Below are 21,943 nucleotides of genomic sequence, written 5' to 3' on the forward strand. Positions count from 1 at the left end.
CCTGTGGAAAGTGTGGGGACAGGAATGATTATCAGGCTCCCCCTACAGTGCTGGCTCTCCCCAAGTGCCCAAGAGCCATGTGCCCAGTGTACAGGAGGGTCCAGGAACAGTGATTTACCCTGCCCCTGCAGCTACTCACCATTTGGGGGGTCTTGTGGCTTGTGTGTGCTTGCCTGGGGTCACCCAGTTAGTGTCAGGTGTGAGAGTACTGGCTGTGTTTTAAAGCACTGAAACAGTGTTGTTTGTGTTACAAACAATACTGCTTCTGTAAAATGTTGCATTTAAACTTCTCAGAGATGACCTTGGGAGGCCAGCCTCCCTTATCGGCGCAGAACGGTTGCAAAGAATTCAAAAGCAGCCAAGAAGAACTAAGGAGGACTTTATGCATGAGGTTATAATGCACTCTGCCACCAAGAAAAAGGAATTGAAGGAGTGGCGGGACAGCAAGAAGAGGGAACGAAAGGGGAACGCAGCACACCAGAAAGAAGCCACTGAGCGGCTCTTAACAGTTATGGAGTGCCAAGCGGACATGCTCCAGGTGATACTAGCTCTTCAAACCAAGCAGCTCCGCGTCCGCCCTCTTCTGCAGCCTCTGTCGCAAAACTCTTTCCCATGCACTCCGCCCCCCTGCCAGACACACACATACAGCCAACACACACTTATCAACCTCCTGGCTCCACTCTTTACCCGCATCATTCCACTCCTCCCTCCTCAGAGTCCAGCAGTTTGGACTCCCAATACCCACTGCACTCAACACCCATCCATCTGCAGTTTGGCCCTGCTGAAGTACAGCACCCACCGCATCATACTCCAAAGGAGAAGGTTGGGTATGATCCCTGGACATACACAAATCTGTAGCCATCTTGGGACCCCTCCTCCTCTTGAGACCTTCCATTTCCCCCATTCCCCTGTCACTGCTGATGATTTTTTTCGTTTGACTCTCTCCTCTGATTGTTGTCTTTCAATAAAAGAATTGTGTTTGTTTAAAAGCAATCTTTATTTTATTAAGTGAAAGCAAAAAGAGCACTGCAAAGCAACATACATACAGCTATGTTAAGGCCCCTTCTTGCATCATGTGCACCAATCACCTCTTAGCATTACAAGGACTGCAATCCCGAGGATAGCAACAAATATTCTGGCTTTCAGCTTCAAATTGCTGCCTCAAAGCATCCCTGATCCTTATGGCCGCATGCTGGGCCCCTCTAATAGCCCTAGTCTCCAGCTGTTCAAACTCAGCCTCCAGGTGCTAAGCCTCTGCGGTCCAGCCCTGAGTGAAGCTTTCACCCTTCCCTTCACAAATATTATGGAGCGCACAACATGCGGCTATAAGCATAGGAAAATCATCATTGGCCTTGTCCAGATTCCCATACAGGCATCACCAGCGGGCTTTTAAACAGCTGAATGCACACTCCACAGTCATTCTGCACTTGCTCAGCCTGTTGTTGAACTGCTCCTTGCTGCTGTCAAGTTGCCCCATGTATGGCTTCATGAACCACGGCAGTAGGCGGGGTCTCCCAGGATCACAATGGGCATTTCAACTTCCCCTAGGGTGATCTTCTGGTCCGGGAAGAAAGTCCCTGCTTACAGCTTCTTGAACAAGCCAATGTTCCAAAAGATGCGTGAGTCATGCACCTTTCCGGGCCAGCCTGCGTTAATGTCTGTGAAACGCCCACTGTGATTCACAAGCGCCTGAAGAACCATTGAAAAATACCCCTTGTGATTAGTGTACTCTGTGGCTAGGTGGTCTGGTGCCAGAATTGGAATATGCGTGCCATCTATCACCCCTCAGCAATTAGGGAAGCCCATTTGTGCAAAGCCATCCACAATCTCACACACGTTGCCCAGAATCATGGCCTTTCTGAGCAGGATGCGATTAATGGCCCTGCACACTTAGTAGCCAGCTTCCACAGTGCAAATTGCTATGCACTTCTCCAATGGCAGGGCAGCTCTCATTCTCATGTCCTTGTGCCGCAGGGCTGGTGCGAGCTCATCACACAGTCCCATGAATGTGGCTTTCCTCATGCAAAAGTTCTGCACCCACTGCTTGTCATCCCAGACGTGCATCACGATGTGATCCCAGCACTCAGTGCTTGTTTCCTGAGCCCAAAAGGGGCGTTCCACAGTGGTCAGAACCTCCATGAATGCCACAAGAAATCTCATTTCGTAGCTACTACGTGTGGCGAGATCAATGTCGCATTCCTCTTGACTTTGTAGTTTAAGGAATAATCCCACTGCCTCTCATGACATGTTGGTTAGTGCAAACAGCATTCTTGTCAACAGCTCGGGATCCATTCCTGCAGCCAGAAAGAGGCAGGGCAGGGCGCGCAGTACACAAACCATTGAAAGATGGCGTCAAATGCGGATGGAAGCACAGGGATTGCCGGGATGTGAAGCAATGCTTCATAGGGCATTGGGTCAGGACCCAGGATGGCCTGCGATCCCTTCCGCCTTCCCACAAGTCTTAGCAGCAGAAGAGAAAGAGGTGCTCTGTGGGATAGCTGCCCAGAGCGCACCGCTCCGAACAGCGCTGCAAGTGTGAACACGCTATTGCGCAGGCAGCTGTCAGTGTAAACACACAATAGGGGTTTTCCTTTTGCGCTCTCTGAGTAGCGCTGAAACTGCTGGCACTATAACTTTGCCAGCGTAGACATGCCTTAAGAGGCACCTCTGCCTATTACTTTGGTAATGGGGGCCATATAAGAATCACAGATAGTTAATACCACACCACAGCTTTGGCACTATTTTCTCTTCCTACCATCTCTCAAGTGCCTTTCCCACTATCAGCACAAGAGGAAACTAGGGTTCCATCAGCTGAAGCGCCCAGAGACCAAGAGAAAAGTGTCCTGAATTAACTTAGGGTACCATGCACTCAGTGGAAACAAGCAAGCAAACAAAACCCGGGCAGATCAACTGTCTCAGAGCCCAGATCAACTGACTCGGGCTTGCACTCCAGGGCTAAAAAGTAGCACTGCAGATGTTCCTGCTCAGGCCAAAGCCCAGGTTCTGAAACCCAGCAAGGGGGGAGGTGGGTGAAGGGTAGGTCTCAGACTTCAGGCTCCAGCCCAAACAGGAAGATCTACACTGTTTTTAGCCCTAAAGCATGAGCCCGGGTCAGTTGACCAGGGCTCTGAGACTCACTGCTGCAGGGTTTTGTTGTTGTTTTGCAGTGCACACATTCCTTAAGGGCTTTCTAGATCACTCTTTGCAGTGAAATTCTAGGGCAAACACTGACCAGCTTTACTTGCTGCTAGGTGGGTCTTGTGTCAGCATTGGAGCAAGTGACAATCGTTTATTCCTAAGATGACAAACATGGATCATTATTGTTAAATCTTCAAACAGAAATGGGCCCAGTAGTTTAACCAGCCAACGCCACACCAGGTCCTGTTTCTATGCATTTAGGTACTTGTAGTATGTGTATCTCTACAGCATGAGTGGAGCCATTCAACTCCTCCCACACCTACCATAACCTAATGAACCACAGTGTCCAAATGTAGTAAAAATCCATCAGAACAAGCACATGACCACTACCCATGGCTAGGAAGACATAATCCATCAATGTCATGAGTTGTCTCAGTGCCATGTCTTGATCTGAAATTTGACAGGCAGGCAGTAATAGCACTTGGGGGAGACAAGAGGGCTGTGCACAGGACTGCAGCTTTCCCTGATACATGCTGAGAAGGTCAGAAGTGGAGGACAGTGTATGTTACACTTGCTTAAAGACTTACCATGTAAATTACAGTACATTACCATTCAAGTCACCTGTGCACGCATCCCTTAGTATTGTGTCAAGGGGAGAGGGTGAAAGGCATCTGCGAAGCAGAGCTGAAGGTCCCCGCTTTGCAGACTGGACTCTTCCACCCATCATCTGTCCCTTCACCAGAACGCTGCATGAGTGCTTGTGCTGAGGGTAACAAGCGGAGTAGGGAATAGGGTGTGAAAGCCTTTCCCAGATTAGCTGACTAGTAGACCTGGCTGTAAAATTTCATGGAAAATTTTGATTGTGGGAGAAAATTCATCACCACAAATTGGGATAAAGAGTCAAAAATCTGAAGTCTTTCGCAGGAGGAAACATTCTGAAAAGTTCCATTTCAGGAGAACTATAAGCAGGCTTCAAAGTGTGAAGTCCCACCAACTGCAGACTGAGGTTACAGCCCTGACCAAGAGAATCAGATTTTAAGGAATGAGGCTCATGGTATGTAAAATTCTTAGCACATCAGAAGAATAAGAACATACAAGTAAGGAACCTACAGATGTATCCTGCACGGTATGACATCAGTGTCATTGCAAATAACAGATTACTTTCACATGTATGTTTGAGGCTGGGAAAAAGGCAAACCGTTCACACAAATAGAGAAAACTAACCAACCCATACAGAAAACTACGAACAATTTCATTTATTATGTGTACAAAGCAACTGAGAGGGGGAATAATTTGTCTTTTCTGTTAATATCCTTTGTATCTACAATCCAAAATGGCATTTGTTTTGCTGTCTTATCATATTATGCATTTATGTCTAATTTGATATCCAGTGTCACCGTGAATAGTATCAGCTTCCATAAAGGATATTACCACTGAATAATAATGGGAGAAAAATTCTATTCAACTTAATTCTGAATATTACATTCTATTTTGGACATTGTTACCAGATTGATATTGCCATGTTGCAAGGAATTCAGAAGAGAGCAACAAAAATGATCAGGGATTTGGGGATCGACTTGCAAGCGCAATATATAAATTTTGATTTAGCTATGGCTGAAAGGACACATGAAAAAAGAGTTCTTAAGTATTTGAAGGGTAAGAGGGAGAGGAATTATTTAGGGTAGCACACATGGGAGTATGTCTGGGAGTACAGGGAAGAAATTAAGAAAGGGAAAATTTGAGTTCCTCATCCAAAAGCAGCTTCCTAAGAGTAATTTATACTATGCTGTGGAACAGACTCCAAAGGGAAGTGGCAGAAGCCCCACTGCATTGGATTTTAAGAAATAAATTAAACAAAGCACTAGGAAACACCATTTCTAGGAGTCATCTCCCAGCCAACAAAATCTAGAGGAGGAAGAGACCTATTATTATTCAGCAACTACTAGCTACCCCTTTTTGTCCATTACACTCCTGATCTAACAAAATCACCAATCCATATTTTATGTGAAAAATAAGACTATGAAAGATTGTGTATTTTTTAAAAAGGCTCAAAAATTTTAAGAGCCAAGTTATTTCCAACCCCGTGTCAGCGTGCTATATTGGGGTGAAGAGAACACAAAGAGCCCCTCCACCCACAGTGCACCCATGCACGAGGCAACCTTAGCCTTGGGAGTCCAAGGGGGAAGTCTACCAACACTGTCTAAAGCAGGCAGCAGGCGGCCCATGGGGTGATTTTCTGTGACCCGCGAGCCCCTCGCAGCCCCCCCCCCCGCCCCCCATTGTTTACCAGAGCAGCCAAGCACCGGGAGCAGGGCAGGCTCCATGCCTGCCTGCCCAGCTCCAGGAAGAGGCTGGAATGTGGGGGGGGGGGGGGAAGGGCGGGCGCGGAGGGGCTGTGTGTGGCTGTTACTTTAGGCAGTGCCCCCAGCAGCTCCAACTGGCCGGGAACGGGGAGCTGCTGGAGGCGGTGCCTCAAGCAACAGAAACGCACAGCCCCTCCGTCCCCCCTTCCCCATGTTCCAGCCTCTTGCGGGGGCAGGACAGACAGGCAGGGAGCCTGCCCTGCCCCCAGTACGCACTGGCCAAATCCTGCCCCCTGAACCCCTCCTGCAGCCGAACCCCCTGCTGCACCCTGCACCCCGACTCCCTGCCCTGAACCCCCATGCTGCACCCCACACTCCTCTTGCACCCCAACCCACTGCCCTGAGCCCCCTGCCGCACCCCACACTCCTCTTGCACCCCAACCCACTGCCCTGAGCCCCCTGCTGCACCCTGCACCCCTCTTGCACCCCAACCCCCTGCCCTGAGCCCCCTGCCACCCCTGCACCCCCTGGGGGCAGGGAGGGGGCAGAGTTGGGGTGGGGATTTTGGGGAAGGGGTTGGAATGGGGGCAGGGCAGGGGTGGGAAGAGGCGGGGCCTCATGGAAGGGGTGGAGTGGGGGCGGGGCCGAGGGTGGCAGGCGGGGGAGGTGTCAGTAATGCGGCCCTCGGGCCAAGGTACTAGTCCTCATGTGGCCCTCATGGTCATTTGAGTTTGAGACCCCTGGTCTAAAGCATCCCTTGGCCAAGTGGTCTGGCAAGACAGGAGCATGGCCTTGCCTTCCATGGATGTGCAAGCAGCAGTATGATTGCACTAGGAAGAGCAATGGATGCGCACTCCTAGCCAGCTCCAACCAGAGCACAAGAGGCATTAAGCTTTCCTCTGCAGCACCTGCTCCATGCATTCCCCTGGCTCTTAGCCATCATTTTGCCCAATGTGTTTGGTAAGAAACACACAACTCAGACACTTAAAAGGCCAGACATATCATTTACACGTTCATTCAATCCACTGGCCAGTAGGCTGTAAAAAATAGCTAGAGATGGTCATTTTCTGGTCAGTCTGTTACAATACAATGCCTTCCATTGGACTCAACAGATGGCAGACTTATTGGGTACAGGTTCCAGGTGATGAACATATATCCAAGTTAGACTGATTGCTAATTTATTCTTCTAAACCAGAACTCCTCCTTACTCACCTATTTAATAATCCAGTTTGTTAATTCTTCTGACATGGACATTTGATGGCTGCTCTATTTCAGTTTTACAAATAAAATCAGTGCATCATACTGCCAGGCAAAGGAGAATGCTACTATATAAAACATCCATAATGAAATGGGAAATTCATCAATAAGGAAAGATACTTACTAGTTGGGTATATACACTTGTTTTAGCTTGCTTTCTGCTTCCGCTGCTTTCAATCGTTTCTTAAACACAAAAGAGAAAGTTAAAGTGAAAAACAAAAAATAAAAGAAATGTTCACACCATTTTAACTGGGAGTCTGGCAATTCAACCCCTAGCACCTACAGGTCTGTTAATGAACAGGAATGAAATTCACTTCTTGGCATTAGCGGCTGTCATGTATTCCCTTTCTGATACAGAAATATCCATTGAAAATCAACTGTTGCCATCACGAGTCAACCAAAGAGTCTTCTGTGAATTCAACCAATCCATTTCCAAAACCACAGTCAGACAACTTCTCATAAAGGACACTCATTGCATCCTCTTTTAGTTCAACAGGAATGTGTGTGTTCAAAGAAAGATCTCTTAAGCGTTCTGGGCTTGTCCTCCTTGTTAGCTCATACCCAACCAGAATGTACCTGAACTGGTACAACATCTTATTCACTCACTCTCCTGACCAGCTGCATCATTTCAGAAACTGTGAAGAGATTTTGTTTAAAAAGGAGATGCTATGCCTATCCTATGCATGTTATCTATCAAAGGAATGGAAACATGCATTGTTTCCAAAACATATACAAACTCCATTCGAGACCTTCCCAAAATAAGTTTGTAGCATAGGGTTATCACACCATTTATCTAGTAAACAAAAGGTCTGCAGTTTGTAAATCAAGCAGAAGTACACACATTAGAGATTTTAAGATCAAGGGCTAGACCCAAGGGTTTGCAGTGATCTTGGGGATTCTTCACCTTGCCATGCAACACATGGCTGCAGGTCACTTGCCAGGATTATCTGGCTATATCTCACAATCATTTCCCTAACACTGTGGGGACCTCAGGCACTGGTGCACCTTGGTGCCTCCTATTCTCTGATTGTGGCACATAAAAAAGTCTAGCCTGCTGTGGTGGCTGAAATTAGATCAAAGTGTTGGGTTCAGTGTGCGGTGCAGGGTAGTGTTAGTGGCCAGTGATACACAAGAGATCAGACAGATATACAATTTTGACTCAAACTAGGGAGTGGGCAGCACAATTTTCATTGGTTGCCAGACTTCTCATAGAGAACAGCCACCTTGCCCCCACTTCCAGGGGGCTGAGTTTTCATTGTATAATCAAGGAGTACCTTACAAAAGGAAGGAGACAAGCAGATTCCCCTCAAAGCAGCTGCCTTATCAGCAGTAAAGGGAAAGTGTGCCTATCCAGTATCTATCCCCATAATGACAGCCACACATAGCAGTAAAGAAGCAGGCAACTACTGTGCCAGTGGTGCCCACAGTGGAGAGAGAAAGAAAAGGATAGGTTCCTGTCAACATTTCCCCATCACACCAGCTTCTTTCATTGTCCCAAGTTCCTAGTGCTTAACTCTTTATCTGGGGTGTGAGTGTGAGTGTGTTCCATCTGTAATACCACAATGGAAGTGTTCTACTCTGAAAAGGGATGGTACAGATGGCAATACAGGGCCACAACTCCAGGCCACATACACATGGCCCAGTCATCTATCCTTACCCTCAGGCAAAGTCTCCATTGGAGGGAGCTAGCAGAATACGACTGTTGTGCTCTTCTCTCAAGTACAACTGGATTGTAAAATAGAGTAAGTGTATTAGATCTAAATATTATGTCAAATATCAGAGGGGTAGCCGTGTTAGTCTGTATCCACAAACACAACGAGGAGTCCAGTGGCACCTTAAAGACTAACAGATTTATTTGGGCATAAGCTTTCATGGGTAAAAAACCCAAAATAAATCTGTTAGTCTTTAAGGTGCCACCGGACTTCTCGTTGTATTTCTAAACATTATGGTGATGGGTATATCAGAAATACTTACACTGATCCACCTTTATCTTCCTTTGCAACTAACCTTTCTGCCACTCTACCCAACTCTTACAGCTAGTTTTCAGTAACCAGATTTCTACAGAACCCATTTTTATGTTTCTGTATTGTATTCTATTTAAGGGATCACCTTATCTTCACAGTTAGACAAAGATGGATGAAATGAGCGCAACTAGTGGCCAAAACTGGCTGGTAAGTGTGTGGGTTAAGGAATGCCAGGCATCAACCTCCTCTCACAATACTCTGACTGCACGGAACCACCTCCATATGAACAGCAAGCACTTTGCCTCTTCTTGGCTCCCAGACTGGAGAACCGAGGTAAGGAACAGTCAAGGGAGGGCTGTTTTACACAGCATCCTCCTCTCACACAGAAATTCCTGGGTAACTTCCTGCTAAAATTAATGCTGACCTTAAATACGGCAACATACAAAGATTTTAGTTTTGTTCCCCTTCCCACACTTTTGAGACAAATTCCAAAGAGTCATTTGAAAGCTCCTCTAACATAGACAGGAAATTATGGGGCATACATGACAGGAACACACATGGCAACCCCATATATTTCCCAGATTTCTATATGATGGCTGAAGAATTCTGTGGCAAGGGAGATATTTCTAGTGCTTTGGAGCACTGTGAAATCCACCTGCTGGACTGATTCCCAAGGGGAAGTTCAAAGCATCAATACTCCTCCTTTAAAGACAAAAGCAGCTCCTTTTAAAATTCAGTGGGCTGTGCTGAATCTCTCTTACCTGCTGAACATATCTATCTGTAGTTTTCCACATGTAGTAATATTCTATTATGCTGGTTAAGGACTTCCATGGAAGCTAGGGATATGAAGAAAAAGCCACAGTCATCACAAGAAGCTGGTGTCTCACTGAAATTCACAAGAATCTTTTGACAGAAGCCTTTCAGCTAAGTGTTTTATAGACTATAATTCCTCCTAACAGAAATGCCAGTCAGTGCCTGCTAGAGGCACCAACCATTCTTGGTGGCCATGTAAAATAAATGCCTTTCAAGTACAGTGCCTTCACTTCAGAAGTGGGGCGGAGGGTAGGTAAAATCATGCTGTGCTGGCTCCACTTGAGGCCATTGAAGGAACAAAAGGCCAAGTGCCACTCTAGCTCAGACTCTGTTTGAGATGAAGTCCCAGAGCAGAGCACAATTAAATTGCACTGCCTCAATTTAAACTTACAAAATCTTGTTGAATGTCAGTGAAGTCTTTTCCATATTTTTCCAGTGCTTCCTCAAAGAGATTTGCCTCAGAAGCAGACCATTCTTCCATTTCATCCCTACACAGGACTGGCCCACCCTGTGGCACAAGGGCAGAGATCGCCTTGGAAATGTCATAGACATTTCTGTGTAAAGTGTCCATAGCGTGGAACTAAACAGAAGTTTAAAAAATAAAATTAACAAAAGTTGGGCATACAAATAGTAAAACGCTTAGAAATGAAACCAGTGACAAGAATCAGATGTGTTATACATATCCCACATGCTGTAATTGTGGGGGCAAAATATTCCACTACTATACATTAAGAACTTCCCCAGTCCTAGACTGACGATTCACTACTAGTAAATGGATGCTATGGTCATCTAGTCATGGCGCTTTTTTGGAAAAGTTGATCCCACGCATCCATAATTTCTGCTCATCTACTCCCAAGCAGTAATCTGATTCAGTCACTAGATGTAAAAACCTAATGAAATGGTACAATCGTAGAAACTGCAAATGGGAAAGCCCTGTTACATTCCATTCATGGATGAAGCAGGCCTTTGAGGACATGACACACAAACTCAAATTTATTGTGCATCTTCTTTTACTCACAATCAATAGCAACTACATTACAAAAAAACAAACAAACAAAAAACCACACATATCAATGCACCTTACTAACTGCAACCTAATATAAAACCAAAAAACCCTTAAAAACAATTGAAGTTCCAAAGTGCAAACACCACCCCAATCAAAACCACACCAACTAGGGCAGAGTTAAGCTTGTCTGTGGTTGATAACTGATGATTTGCTTGGGGTAGGGATGTGATGAGTGAGAGAGATGATACAGAGTGAAGGCTTTACTCTATTTCCGGTGGTTTTAAGTTACAGGTTATTTGCCCGTAGGAACCTTAACTGTTCTTACAGTTTTGTGCATTATGGATTTATTCTATAGTGCTTTGTTCTGTTCAGTTGAAATGATCCAAGCACTGGGGCTTCCAATACTTTCCTTTGGAGACTCTTCAACAAGTTCATGCATCTCACTGTCAGGAAGTTGATAGACAGCTTGAATTTTCCTTTTTGTCTCATTAAATACTAATCATTGTGATATAAGTAACGTTTTACAATACCACCACTTTATGAACTTTATTATAAATAGAGCCCTACTAAATTCACGGCCCATTTTGGTCAATTTCATGGTCACAGGATATTAAAAATCATAAATTTGATGATTTCAGCTATTTAAATCTGAAATTTCAGGTAGTATAATTGTAGGGGTCCTGACCCAAAAAGGACCTCAAAAAGAGGTCTCAAGGTTATTGTAGGGGGGGTTGCAGTACGGCTACCCTTACTTCTGTGCTGCTGCTGACAGTGGTGCTGCCTTCAGAGCTGGTCAGCTGGAGAGCGGTGGCTGCTAGCTGGGAGCCCAGCTCTGAAGGCAGAACCGCCACCAGCAGCAGCACAGAAGTAAGGATGGCATAGTATGGTATTGCCACTTTTACTTCTGCGCTGCTGTCCGCAGAACTGGGCCCTCAGTCAGTAGCCGCCACTGTCCAGCCGCCCAGCTCTGAAGGCAGCAGCGCAGAAGTAAGGGTGGCATGGTATGGCATTGCCAAACTTACTTCTGTGCTGCTGCTGGCGGGGCACTGCCTTCAGAGCTGGGCACCTGGCCAACAGCCACCGCTCTCCAGTTGCCCAGCTCTGAAGGCAGCTCAGAAATAAGGGTGGCAATACTGTTACCCCCCTAAAATAACCTTGCCACCCCCCTGCAACTCCCTTTTGGGTCAGGGCCCCCAATTTGAGAAACGCTGGTCTCCCCCCCTGTGAAATCTATATAGTATAGGGTAAAAATACACAAAAGACCAGATTTCACAGTCTGTGACGCATTTTTCACGGCTGTGAATTTGGTAGGGCCATAGTTATAAATAACTCAATATAGAGAAGGAACAGGCTGTACTGAAATTTAGCAAACACTAGTAGGGAACAATATATTTGATAGCCAAGTTTTCTGTTCTGATCTTTTTCACCCATTGATGGCTAGAATATTCCCTGATTTTTTTGGAATTGATCAGATGCAGTGTTCCAAAGCTATCATGTTACACACAGCCAACTAATCTGTTGTTTTCAAGACAGCTACTTAGTGTGTGTACCACAGGAGATGACTGAGAAGCACTGGGCAGAAAACATTGCAATAAAATTCAAAAAAGGTTGGCAGTAATCTAATTGCAGCATTTACCTAATTGTACCTTTACAAAACCAGTAGCTGAATCTCAATCACAATCCACCTGCCCATCCTTCCATGTGCCTATTGCCGTAGCAGAGGGGCATATTTTACATTTCTCTCAAAATCCTCTTAATCTTACCAGTGTGATGTCCCTGGAAGCTGCAGCAGCACTCATGTGCAAACTTGGCTGTCTGACAGAACTACTGCAGTCTAGGGCCCGGGCAAATGTACCAACAGAGCTGAAAAGGATTAAGAGAACATTAACCTTGCATGCAAAGTGAATACAGGAAAATCCACACACACGATTTCTTAGGCTAGCAGGCTCACAGTGAACAGCTCTGGCATTCGTCTCCATTACTTTGTGTCTCCATTATTTCATATCAGGACTTACCGTTATGTTCCGGCTCTGAGCCAGAGAGCCTTTTCATCACATGGCTTGCTATTACATATGCTTCATTCTGCTTAGCTCACAGGGCCCTAGGTTACGTTCAGGCATGCATAGCAGAAAGCACAAGGAGAGAGAAACTCTCGAGGATCACATTGGGACACATCCTTGTCTCCCCACCCCTCAAGAGATATGGATAGGTCAGCCTTGAACTTGGAAACCTGATCTACATCTACAAGTTTCAGGCACATCAAAACCTTTCCATGAAGATAAGAGCAGTTTTTAATTAACTGAAGGCACAAAAGAGAAGAGATAGCTGCCAAGATAACAGGTGGAAGGAGGAACAGCAGTGATCCAATTATCATTCCTCTAAGAAAGTTTCAGAAGACAGTCTATTCACATTTAAACAGTTTCACATTCTGCAATGTATGTCATACATGCATAGTTTTGGGGGAGAGGGGTGGCGGTGGAGAACTCAGACTTTAAGGTCAGAAGGGACCATTATGATCATCTAGTCTGACCTCCCGCATGATGCAGGCCACAAAAGCTGACCCACCCCTTTTCCCTTAACTCAGCTGTTGAAGTCCCCAAATCCTGTGATTTAAAGACTTCAAGTCGCAGAGAATCCTCCAGCTAGCGACCCCCGCCCCATGCTGCGGAGGAAGGCGAAAAACCTCCAGGGCCTCTGTCAATCTACCCTGGAGGAAAATTCCTTCCCGACCCCATATATGGCGATCAGTAGAAACCCGAGCATGCAGGCAAGATTCTCCAGCCAGACCCTCATTGACCATTGATACTATTTACCAGCGATGGCACGTAGTTGACTAATTGACTAAAGTCACGTTATCCCATCAAACCATTCCCTCCATAAACTTATCTAGCTTAATCTTAAAGCCAGAGAGGTCTTTCACCCCCACTGTTTCCCTCGGAAGGCTGTTCCAAAATTTCACCCCTCTGATGGTTAGAAACCTTCATCTAATTTCAAGCCTAAACTTCCCCACGGCCAGTTTATATCCATTCGTTCTCGTGTCCACATTAGTACTGAGCTGAAATAATTCCTCTCCCTCCCTGGTATTTATCCCTCTGATATATTTAAAGAGAGCAATCATATCCCCCCCTCAGCCTTCTTTTGGTTAGGGTAAACAAACCGAGCTCCTCGAGTCTCCTTTCATACGACAGGTTTTCCATTCCTCTGATCATCCTAGTGGCCCTTCTCTGTACCCGTTCCAGTTTGAGTTCATCCTTTTTAAACATGGGAGACCAGAACTGCACACAGTACTCCAAATAAGGTCTCACCAGTGCCTTGTATAACGGAAGCAGCACCTCCTTATCCCTACTAGATATACGTCGCCTAATGCATCCCAAGACCGCATTAGCTTTTTTCACGGCCACGTCACATTGCCGACTCATAGTCATCCTGTGGTGAACCAGGACTCCGAGGTCCTTCTCCTCCTCTGTTACTTCCAACCGATGCGTCCCCAGCTTATAACTAAAATTCTTGTTAGTCATCCCTAAATGCATCACCTTACACTTTTCACTATTAAATTTCATCCTATTTCTATTACTCCAATTTACAAGGTCATCCAAGTTTCCCTGCAGGATATCCCGATCCTTCTCCGAATTGGCAATACCTCCCAACTTTGTGTCATCCGCAAACTTTATCAGCCCACTTCTACATTTGGTTCCGAAGTCATTAATAAATAGATTAAATAAATCCACACACACGATTTCTTAGGCTAGCAGGCTCACAGTGAACAGCTCTGGCATTCATCTCCATTACTTTGTGTCTCCATTACTTCATAGGAAGATAGCAATCCAACTCTTCATGCCAGCCTCTCCAACTTATCATGCCCATTATACAAAAATTCATTAGGCCCCCCAAAGTCCCATGACCTTCCTCATTCCCAGCCTTCGCTATATCCACATTCACCACTTGTCACACCCAGCTTATCAGGTCTTTCCAAATTTCTCAGATATATCAACGGGTGGGAGTCTTGGCAAGAAGCATATTTTTTAATATATATAAAAATATAAATATAAATAAATAAATAAGGGCGTGCTCTCCTTTTTCCTCATCTGCCTCCCCTTATTCCCCACCAGCTGTTACTCCCCAATTATCTGTTCTCAATTTTCCTCCTTCTCACTGTTCCAGTAGAATCCACTGTGATGTGTCCGAGGCTCTAGCTTTAATAAGTTTTGCTTCTCTACTCACACACCTCAAAGAAAGTAGAAATGCTATGGGAGAATCAACACAAAACTTACTAAAGCCAATGAATTCCACAGTGAATTCATCTTAGCTCAGCCACAACTCACAGGACTAGAAAGGGTATGTCTAGATAAGGAAAAACAGGTTAGCCAACAACAAACAAGCATTAGCTAACCCTGACATTTTCTGTAGTATAGATACAAGCTAACATTTTTACTTCAACTTAGCCAACTGAGGTCAACCCTGGGCTCCCCAGTAGGTCTGAGCAGTCAATCTAGCACTTTAAGCTCTCTCAAACTAGACAAGCAAAAATTGCTAGTCATTTTTTAAAATATTGATGAAAGTTCCCTTCAATGGCACATTCAAGAATCAGAAAAATAAACCATTTTGTGCACTTTGAGATGAGTATGAGCCCTTTCCATCTTGCTTCTTAACAATATTTCGCATTTTATTTTAGAAGAATTATTTCCCTTTACTATTCACTTCACACACTCGTTTGTTCCCTATGTCCTTCAACAGCATCTTACTCAACATGCTAAATTCCTTCATTGATGCTTTTTCTTCTTGCATGTAATAACTGCATCAAATGGGGTCCACTCTACAAGTCCTTCAGTCCAAAGAGCGCTCTTCAATGCCATATCCTCTATCACACCATATGCTAACATGTCTTCCTTTATGACATCCCACTATTTCTTTTTGAGTTGGCCTCTTTTTCTTTCAGTCTTGATCTGTTAGATGCTTATCCACATAGTTGTCAGGACTGCATTTTACATGACCAAACTATGTGAACCTGCATTCCCTCATTTTTTCCATTTATGAGTGTTACTTTGAGCTTGTCTCCAACATCCTCATTCCACTCATCCATCTCAACATTCGTATTTCTGTGGATGTGATCATTTGCTCATTTTTCTTCTTTGTTGCCCAATACTTCCAGCCATACTTTCAAACTGGATGGATCACAATTCTATAGATTTTCCCTTTTAATCTTATTGGGATCTTCCAGTCACATATTACACCACTTCTCTCTCTCTCTCTCAATTTGAGCCAGGCATTTATTATTCAAGTTCTAATTTCACCGTCCTTTTACCCAGAGTCTAGAGCCCATAATACTTGAAACTTTGCGTTTTGGCATTGTCTGCCCACCTAGTTTCAACCATTATTCTTCAGTGTTCACATTATTCACATTCACAGTACTTTTTTTTCCTCCTCTGCTAATTTTGCATCCATGTCTCTCCTACACGTCTCCATTTATCAAGATCCTCTTCTAAACTAGATTTCCCCTCACTGCATAGAAGGCTACAGGAGGGAGGGACAGCTCAGTGATTGGCGCATTGGCCTGCTAAACCCAGGGTTGTGAGTCCTCGAGGGGGCCACTTACAGATCTGGGGCAAAAATCAGTACTTGGTATTGCTAGTGAAGGCAGGGAGCTGGACTCAATGACCTTTCAGAGTCCCTTCCAGTTCTATGAGATAGGTATATCTCCATATATTTTTATATTTATATCATCTACAAACAACATGCCTTCACCTGTATGTTCCTGGCAAGGGGGTACCAGGATGAGTAATGAGATCAGTGTACATTTTCAACATCTACTAACTGTACAGATTTTGAAGATTTTGCCCAAAAATAAATTGCATCTACATAATCTAGCAATGCTATTTGAAAACCCTTACCCCACTCCCATCAAAATGTTAAAATAGGTATTTCAGTAACCTCCCAGGATACGGTTGTCCATAATTCCTGTATTTTGTTTGCATTTTCTGTCTCAGATTGGGAACAACAATTCAGTCTCATATCTTGCACTTCAAGTCACATACCCCATTTAGGCAAGCGAAACACATCTTTTTTTAAAAAGGAGCAAGTGAACCAGCAACCGAAAAAGTTCATACCAGAAGAGAGAGAGAGAACACGAACATTGGGTTCGGGATAGGAGAAGGTGAAACAAGAAATCACAACCAAAATTTACAAAAAAAAAAAAACAGTTAAAGTTCTTTAGTTTTTTCCCCCCAACGAAAGGCCAAATTTTCTTACCGTGCTACCACCAAGAACTGGTCTATCTGTTTGTCTATTAGCGGATTAAATGCTTCCCAAACTTTTGTTTCAAGTTTTGATTGATCTCTTCCATCTTCTTCACCTGGTTGAAATGCAAGTTAGAAATGTTTTGGCATAGCAGCTTTCAGAAAGAATAAAAGTGTTTTTCTTCTGTATTTCATCTCACCCAAAAAATATGTAACTGCCAGGCCCTTGGTCTATTAAAGCACATTATCTTGCTGTTTGTGTGGCCGTGGCAGGAAAGCCTTTCACCCAGTCTGAACAACTTTTTCACCATGTCATGCAGAAAAAGTTGGCCTATATTCTTAGTGTGTTATGTCTATAGAAAGATATTGCATACTTTAATATTTTTTAAACAAAAATGTACTGTTAAATACAAGCACTATCTTCCATTCTAAAAATGATCCAAGCAACCCCTGGAAATACTAGGAAGTTCATGCTGCAGCATAAAGTTGAAACATACCATGTGATTGACAATGATAACAGAATGCTGAGAAATTGGGATCTTTCCACACAGTATGCGTCTGACGAATTGGGTATTCACCCACGAAAGCTCAAGCTCCAATACGTCTGTTAGTCTATAAGGTGCCACAAGACTCTTTGCCGCTTTTTACAGATCCAGACTAACACGGCTACCCCTCTGATACTCCACAGAGTATGAGTATCATACTCATTTGGCCATTAAATACATTTTTAAATGCACACCTTCATTGTGATTCTTCCCTCACTTCACCACCACTTTAAGGATTGCCACATTTTACAGTCTCTATATTAGTGTACCTCTTTTTCCCCTCTATTAAACCTTTTACTTCCACCTTCCCTGTGTCATTTGCCCCACTGTTCCCCCACATTTTTTACCTTTCTTCCTCCCATTCTTTTTTCTCCCTCCTCATCCCAAACACACTCTCCAGTCCCCCAAAATCCACAACTCCTCCTCACACAGCAGCCCCAGCAATACACACATTAATCAGCTGATCCGGGGGGGGGGGGGGGGGCAGAGTGGAGCTATATGAAGGACATCAGCACACTGTTGGGCAAATCTTTTCCTCGACCATCTTCCCGCTCTATAGTTTCTTCTCTTCCCAGCCCAGTGAACATTGGCTTCCCTTTTATTCTCTACAGAAGATCTGAAGATTCTTCTTCCACCTAGCCCTGTCTTCCCAATGTGTGGAGAGGGTGGTCCATAAAGGTTAACACGTCCTCCTGTAATGTTCGGAGGCTAGTCCAGTTGCAGCTGAAACATGCCAGTTTCCCAAGCAGAGAAAATAGAAACCCTGATCTGTGATCCACCCCCTTCTGCCTGGTCTAAAACTAAGCTAGATAGATAATGTCAGCAACGCACAGATCAAAGCACCAATGTTACTGCACACCCCTAGCCAGAAGAGCAGCACAATCAGAAGATTTGATGGAGATCCTTGTACTGTGGTTCGCAGCTGTTCCCCCTCTGGGGAAGGGAAGGCACCCACCAGAGGCACGCGAGAGAGAAAGAAAGAACGAGAACTGGAGGGGATAAGAGTGAATATCTGTTTACTTCCCCTCCTTCAGGGCCTGAGAGTGTTGGAAAGCAAAGATCCCCAGAGCTCCAGCTCCCTCTTCCCTTGGGCTTGCAGGAAAAGGGACAATGATTCCTACAGTTCTCCCTCTCCCTTACATGCATCAGGAGACAGCAGTAAATCCCCACAATTTTCTTTGTCCTAGAACACAGTTCATGCCAGCAAATCCTTAATCGCTCCTGCTCTATAAGTGAAAGTTCCAGCATCACAAGTTTGCAGATGACATTAAACTGGGAGGAGTGGTAGATACACTGGAGGGTAGGGATAGGATACAGAGGGACCTAGACAAATTAGAGGATTGGGCCAAAAGAAATCTGATGAGGTTCAACAAGGACAAGTGTAGAGTCCTGCACATAGGATGGAAGAATCCCATGCACTCTATAGACTAGGGACCGAATGGCTAGGCAGCAGTTCTTCAGAAAAGGACCTAGGGGTTACAGTGGACGAAAAGCTGGATATATGAGTTGAGAGCGTGCCCTTGTTGCCAAAAGGCTAACGGTATTTTGGGCTGTATGAGTAGGGGCATTGCCAGCAAATTGAGGGACGTGATCATTCCCCTCTATTTGACATTGGTGAGGCCTCATCTGGTGTACTGTGTCCAGTTTTGGGCCTGACACTACAAGAAGGATGTGGAAAAATTAGAAAGAGTGCAGTGGAGGGCATAGGGCGATGGAGCACATGACTTATGAGGAGAGGCTGAGGGAACTGGGATTGTTTAATCTGCAGAAGAGAAGAATGAGGGGGGATTTGATAGCTGCTTTCAATTACCTGAAATGGGGTTGCAAAGAAGATGGATCTAGACTGTCCTCAGTGGTACCAGATGACAGAACAAGGAGTAATGGTCTCAAGTTGCAGTGGGGGAGGTTTAGGTTGGATATCAGGAAAAACTTGTTCACTAGGAGGGTGGTGAAGCACTGGAATAGGTTACCTAGGGAGGTGGTGGAATCTCCTTCCTTAATGGTTTTTAAGGTCAGGCTTGACAAAGCCCTGGCTGAGATGATTTAGTTCGGGACTGGTCCTGCTTTGAGCAGGGGGTTGTACTGGATGACCTCCTGAGGTCCCTTCCAACCCTCATATGCTATGATTCTATGATCTCAGCCAAAAGTGATGGGTGGTTAGATGGCTGTTGGGAGTGGGCACCCAGGAGTAATGGGCAGACAGTATTTAATGGGTGATTGGTTGGGAAGGACCCTTGGTGTGAGGAGAGGGTTGATTCAGAACACAAAAACACCTTTCATGTGCATGGTGAAAATTTGGGCTCCCCAAGGCAAATCTCAATTAAATAAAAAAAAGAAGAATAGGTTCAGAGGGAACCAATTAATCCAATTTGTTGCAACAGCTTTTATGACCTGGACAACTGCCCACTTGAGCTTGGACTGAAACCCAACTAATTGCCTTCAGCTGGTAACACCACATTAGCCTCTAAGAAACCAGGACATAGTCCCCACCATGTGACCTAGAAGTGAAAGAGTCCATAACCCATGAGCCAACCGTCCATTTAAAAAAAAAAAAAAGCCATTTTCAACATGGTATCTTGACAATTCTAATGAAATCATGGAAATTACCCTCTTTTAATAAGTCTGTTATATCTGCCTGGTATCTGTTTCCAACACGAATCTCTCCTTTATCAGCCAGGAGAGTCTTTTGCTGTGGATCATACACTAGTGAATAAAAGAAGAAATCCTAAAAATAAAACAAAGACAAAAGGCAAGCAACATTATTAACATTATTGGTAGCTAGTGGCCAGTTTTTAATTACAGATTTTTTTTTAATCAAGTGGATGAACTATGAACCAAACACCAGTCTTAAAAAACAAAATGAAATACTATGACTTTCTTCTGAAAATAAAACAGTACTCCTCCCAAATGGCTTCATTTACTTAGGAACACATATACAGTCATTACAGCTAACAGGAGCACAATTTCCTCTTGTATGATACAAATGAGGCTCTGGCACCACAATGACCAACATCCCAGAACGAAGTGACACATACACAGTATAAGGATCTAAACAAAACCATTAAAATTAATACCCTATGGTGGTGAATTCTCCTCCTCACGCAGGAGACTACACCACATGGCACTGCTGAGGCAATTAAAAATGCGACTGTGCCTTGCAATATTTCAGAGAGCAACCAATGAGCCCTTTGGCAGCTACCTACACTGTGAGGGTATGTGGACTCCTCCCGCAATATACATTCCTCGCTGCCCATACATAGAGGTGTAGAAGGCAGGGAAAATAAAGCAGTGCTTCTGGATGGCGGTATTGTGCACTCCAGCTCACTTTGAGCCTCAATGGGGAACAATAAGTTGTACAAGCCAAAGGAACGGAAGAAGCCATTGCTAGGTCACAACACATTCAGCCACATGGTAGACTACTGTAGTCTAAAGGCTTACAACTGCAAGTCACTTCTGCTTCTTGAGCCCCACTTGCACGCGCAAACACATACCACAGGCGCATCCAGGGTTGACAAGAAAGTATCAGTGAAGTTTTCCCCTTCCCGCTGTATTTCTATTGCTCCAATAATAATGGTATCCAGTTATCAAATCCAAGAACTTTAAACTTTTGAATAGTCTTGATAGCAAGGAAAGAGTCCATCCTGATCTCCTGCAGCAGAGGGAGCACCAATCCTATTTCCACTTTAGACTGACCTCTCCAAGCCTGTTAATGGTCTTATTTTGTGTCTTGCACAGTATGGAGCATGATGCTGGTGCTTAACAAAGGCCTGATCCTAAGCCCCATTCACAAAAATGGGAGCCTTCCCATTGGACTTGAATAGGCTTTGGAGCAGGGCCTACATGACTCTGAATGAGAATATTGGGCCTAATTCTCATGCACACTAACGGTGCTTTACATCACTCTCACAGTATAAAGGGGCCGCACTGTGGGCGTAAATGTAATTGATGCCAGAGCCGTGCAAGGCAGCTTTAGTGCTGATGAGCATTAGGCTCATCATCTTGTCAGTTATAAAACATTTAAGTCAGTATTGTCACAAACAAAAGTAAAAGGGGTTTTTGTTTTGCATCTCTCAGTATTACAAATACAAGTGTTTTATTTGTGTTTTAGCCCCAGAGTATCCATCTCTAGGGCTGCAGAATATCTAGTGTAACAGTTGTCATTCTCAGGCAGATTGGCCAGCAAATACACAAGCAAAGCAATGTAGCATGCCATGCTATCAGCTCAGGAGGCCAGATACTCCAGTCCACTCCTTAAAGCAGTGAGATGGCCAGCGAAGAATACTGCTTGTGCAGATGAACTCTCTTCTAGAGTGAACTGGTTCTGCCACCTCTGCTGCCACCTACCCTCCACCCCTGCCAATAAGGAAAAGAGGAGACATGTCAACAGTAGGGCATAGGCAGAATGTACGGGCAGAATTCTCTTACAACACAGACTCCCGTTCTGATTTGTAAAGTCTCTTCAGTCAAGATTTTCAAAAATTGGAGTCTAAAGGCTTCTAGCTGTATATTTCAGCACCTAAGTAAACAGACAAATTTTCTGAAGTGCCTTGTAAACCATCGCCTCCCATGACCTCTATAGGCAGCATTTGGGTGCTCACCACTTTGGACGATCAGATCTCTGATCCAGAAGCCAACTCCAAGCATCCATTTTTTAAAACTTTAGCTTTGGAAAAAATGGTTTGTC

General features: G+C 44.6%; 1 protein-coding gene across 11 annotated transcripts in view; it reads right to left on the minus strand.

The window, feature by feature from the left end:
• Positions 1 to 21,943, minus strand: part of LOC128841594 (metastasis-associated protein MTA1) — a 367,485-nt gene that overhangs the window by 59,599 nt on the left and 285,943 nt on the right. For all 11 annotated transcript variants that reach the window (XM_054036784.1, XM_054036783.1, XM_054036782.1 and 8 more), the window contains 6 exons: positions 19,867 to 19,984; positions 16,728 to 16,830; positions 12,245 to 12,344; positions 9,867 to 10,055; positions 9,424 to 9,498; positions 6,823 to 6,881 (listed from right to left, as the gene is read on the minus strand). In XM_054036784.1, the coding sequence (XP_053892759.1) occupies positions 6,823 to 6,881; positions 9,424 to 9,498; positions 9,867 to 10,055; positions 12,245 to 12,344; positions 16,728 to 16,830; positions 19,867 to 19,984 (644 nt within the window). The remainder of the gene's footprint in view (positions 1 to 6,822; positions 6,882 to 9,423; positions 9,499 to 9,866; positions 10,056 to 12,244; positions 12,345 to 16,727; positions 16,831 to 19,866; positions 19,985 to 21,943) is intronic.

The sequence above is a fragment of the Malaclemys terrapin genome, chromosome 8 (genome assembly GCF_027887155.1).
Source record: "Malaclemys terrapin pileata isolate rMalTer1 chromosome 8, rMalTer1.hap1, whole genome shotgun sequence".
Lineage (NCBI taxonomy): Eukaryota > Metazoa > Chordata > Testudines > Emydidae > Malaclemys > Malaclemys terrapin.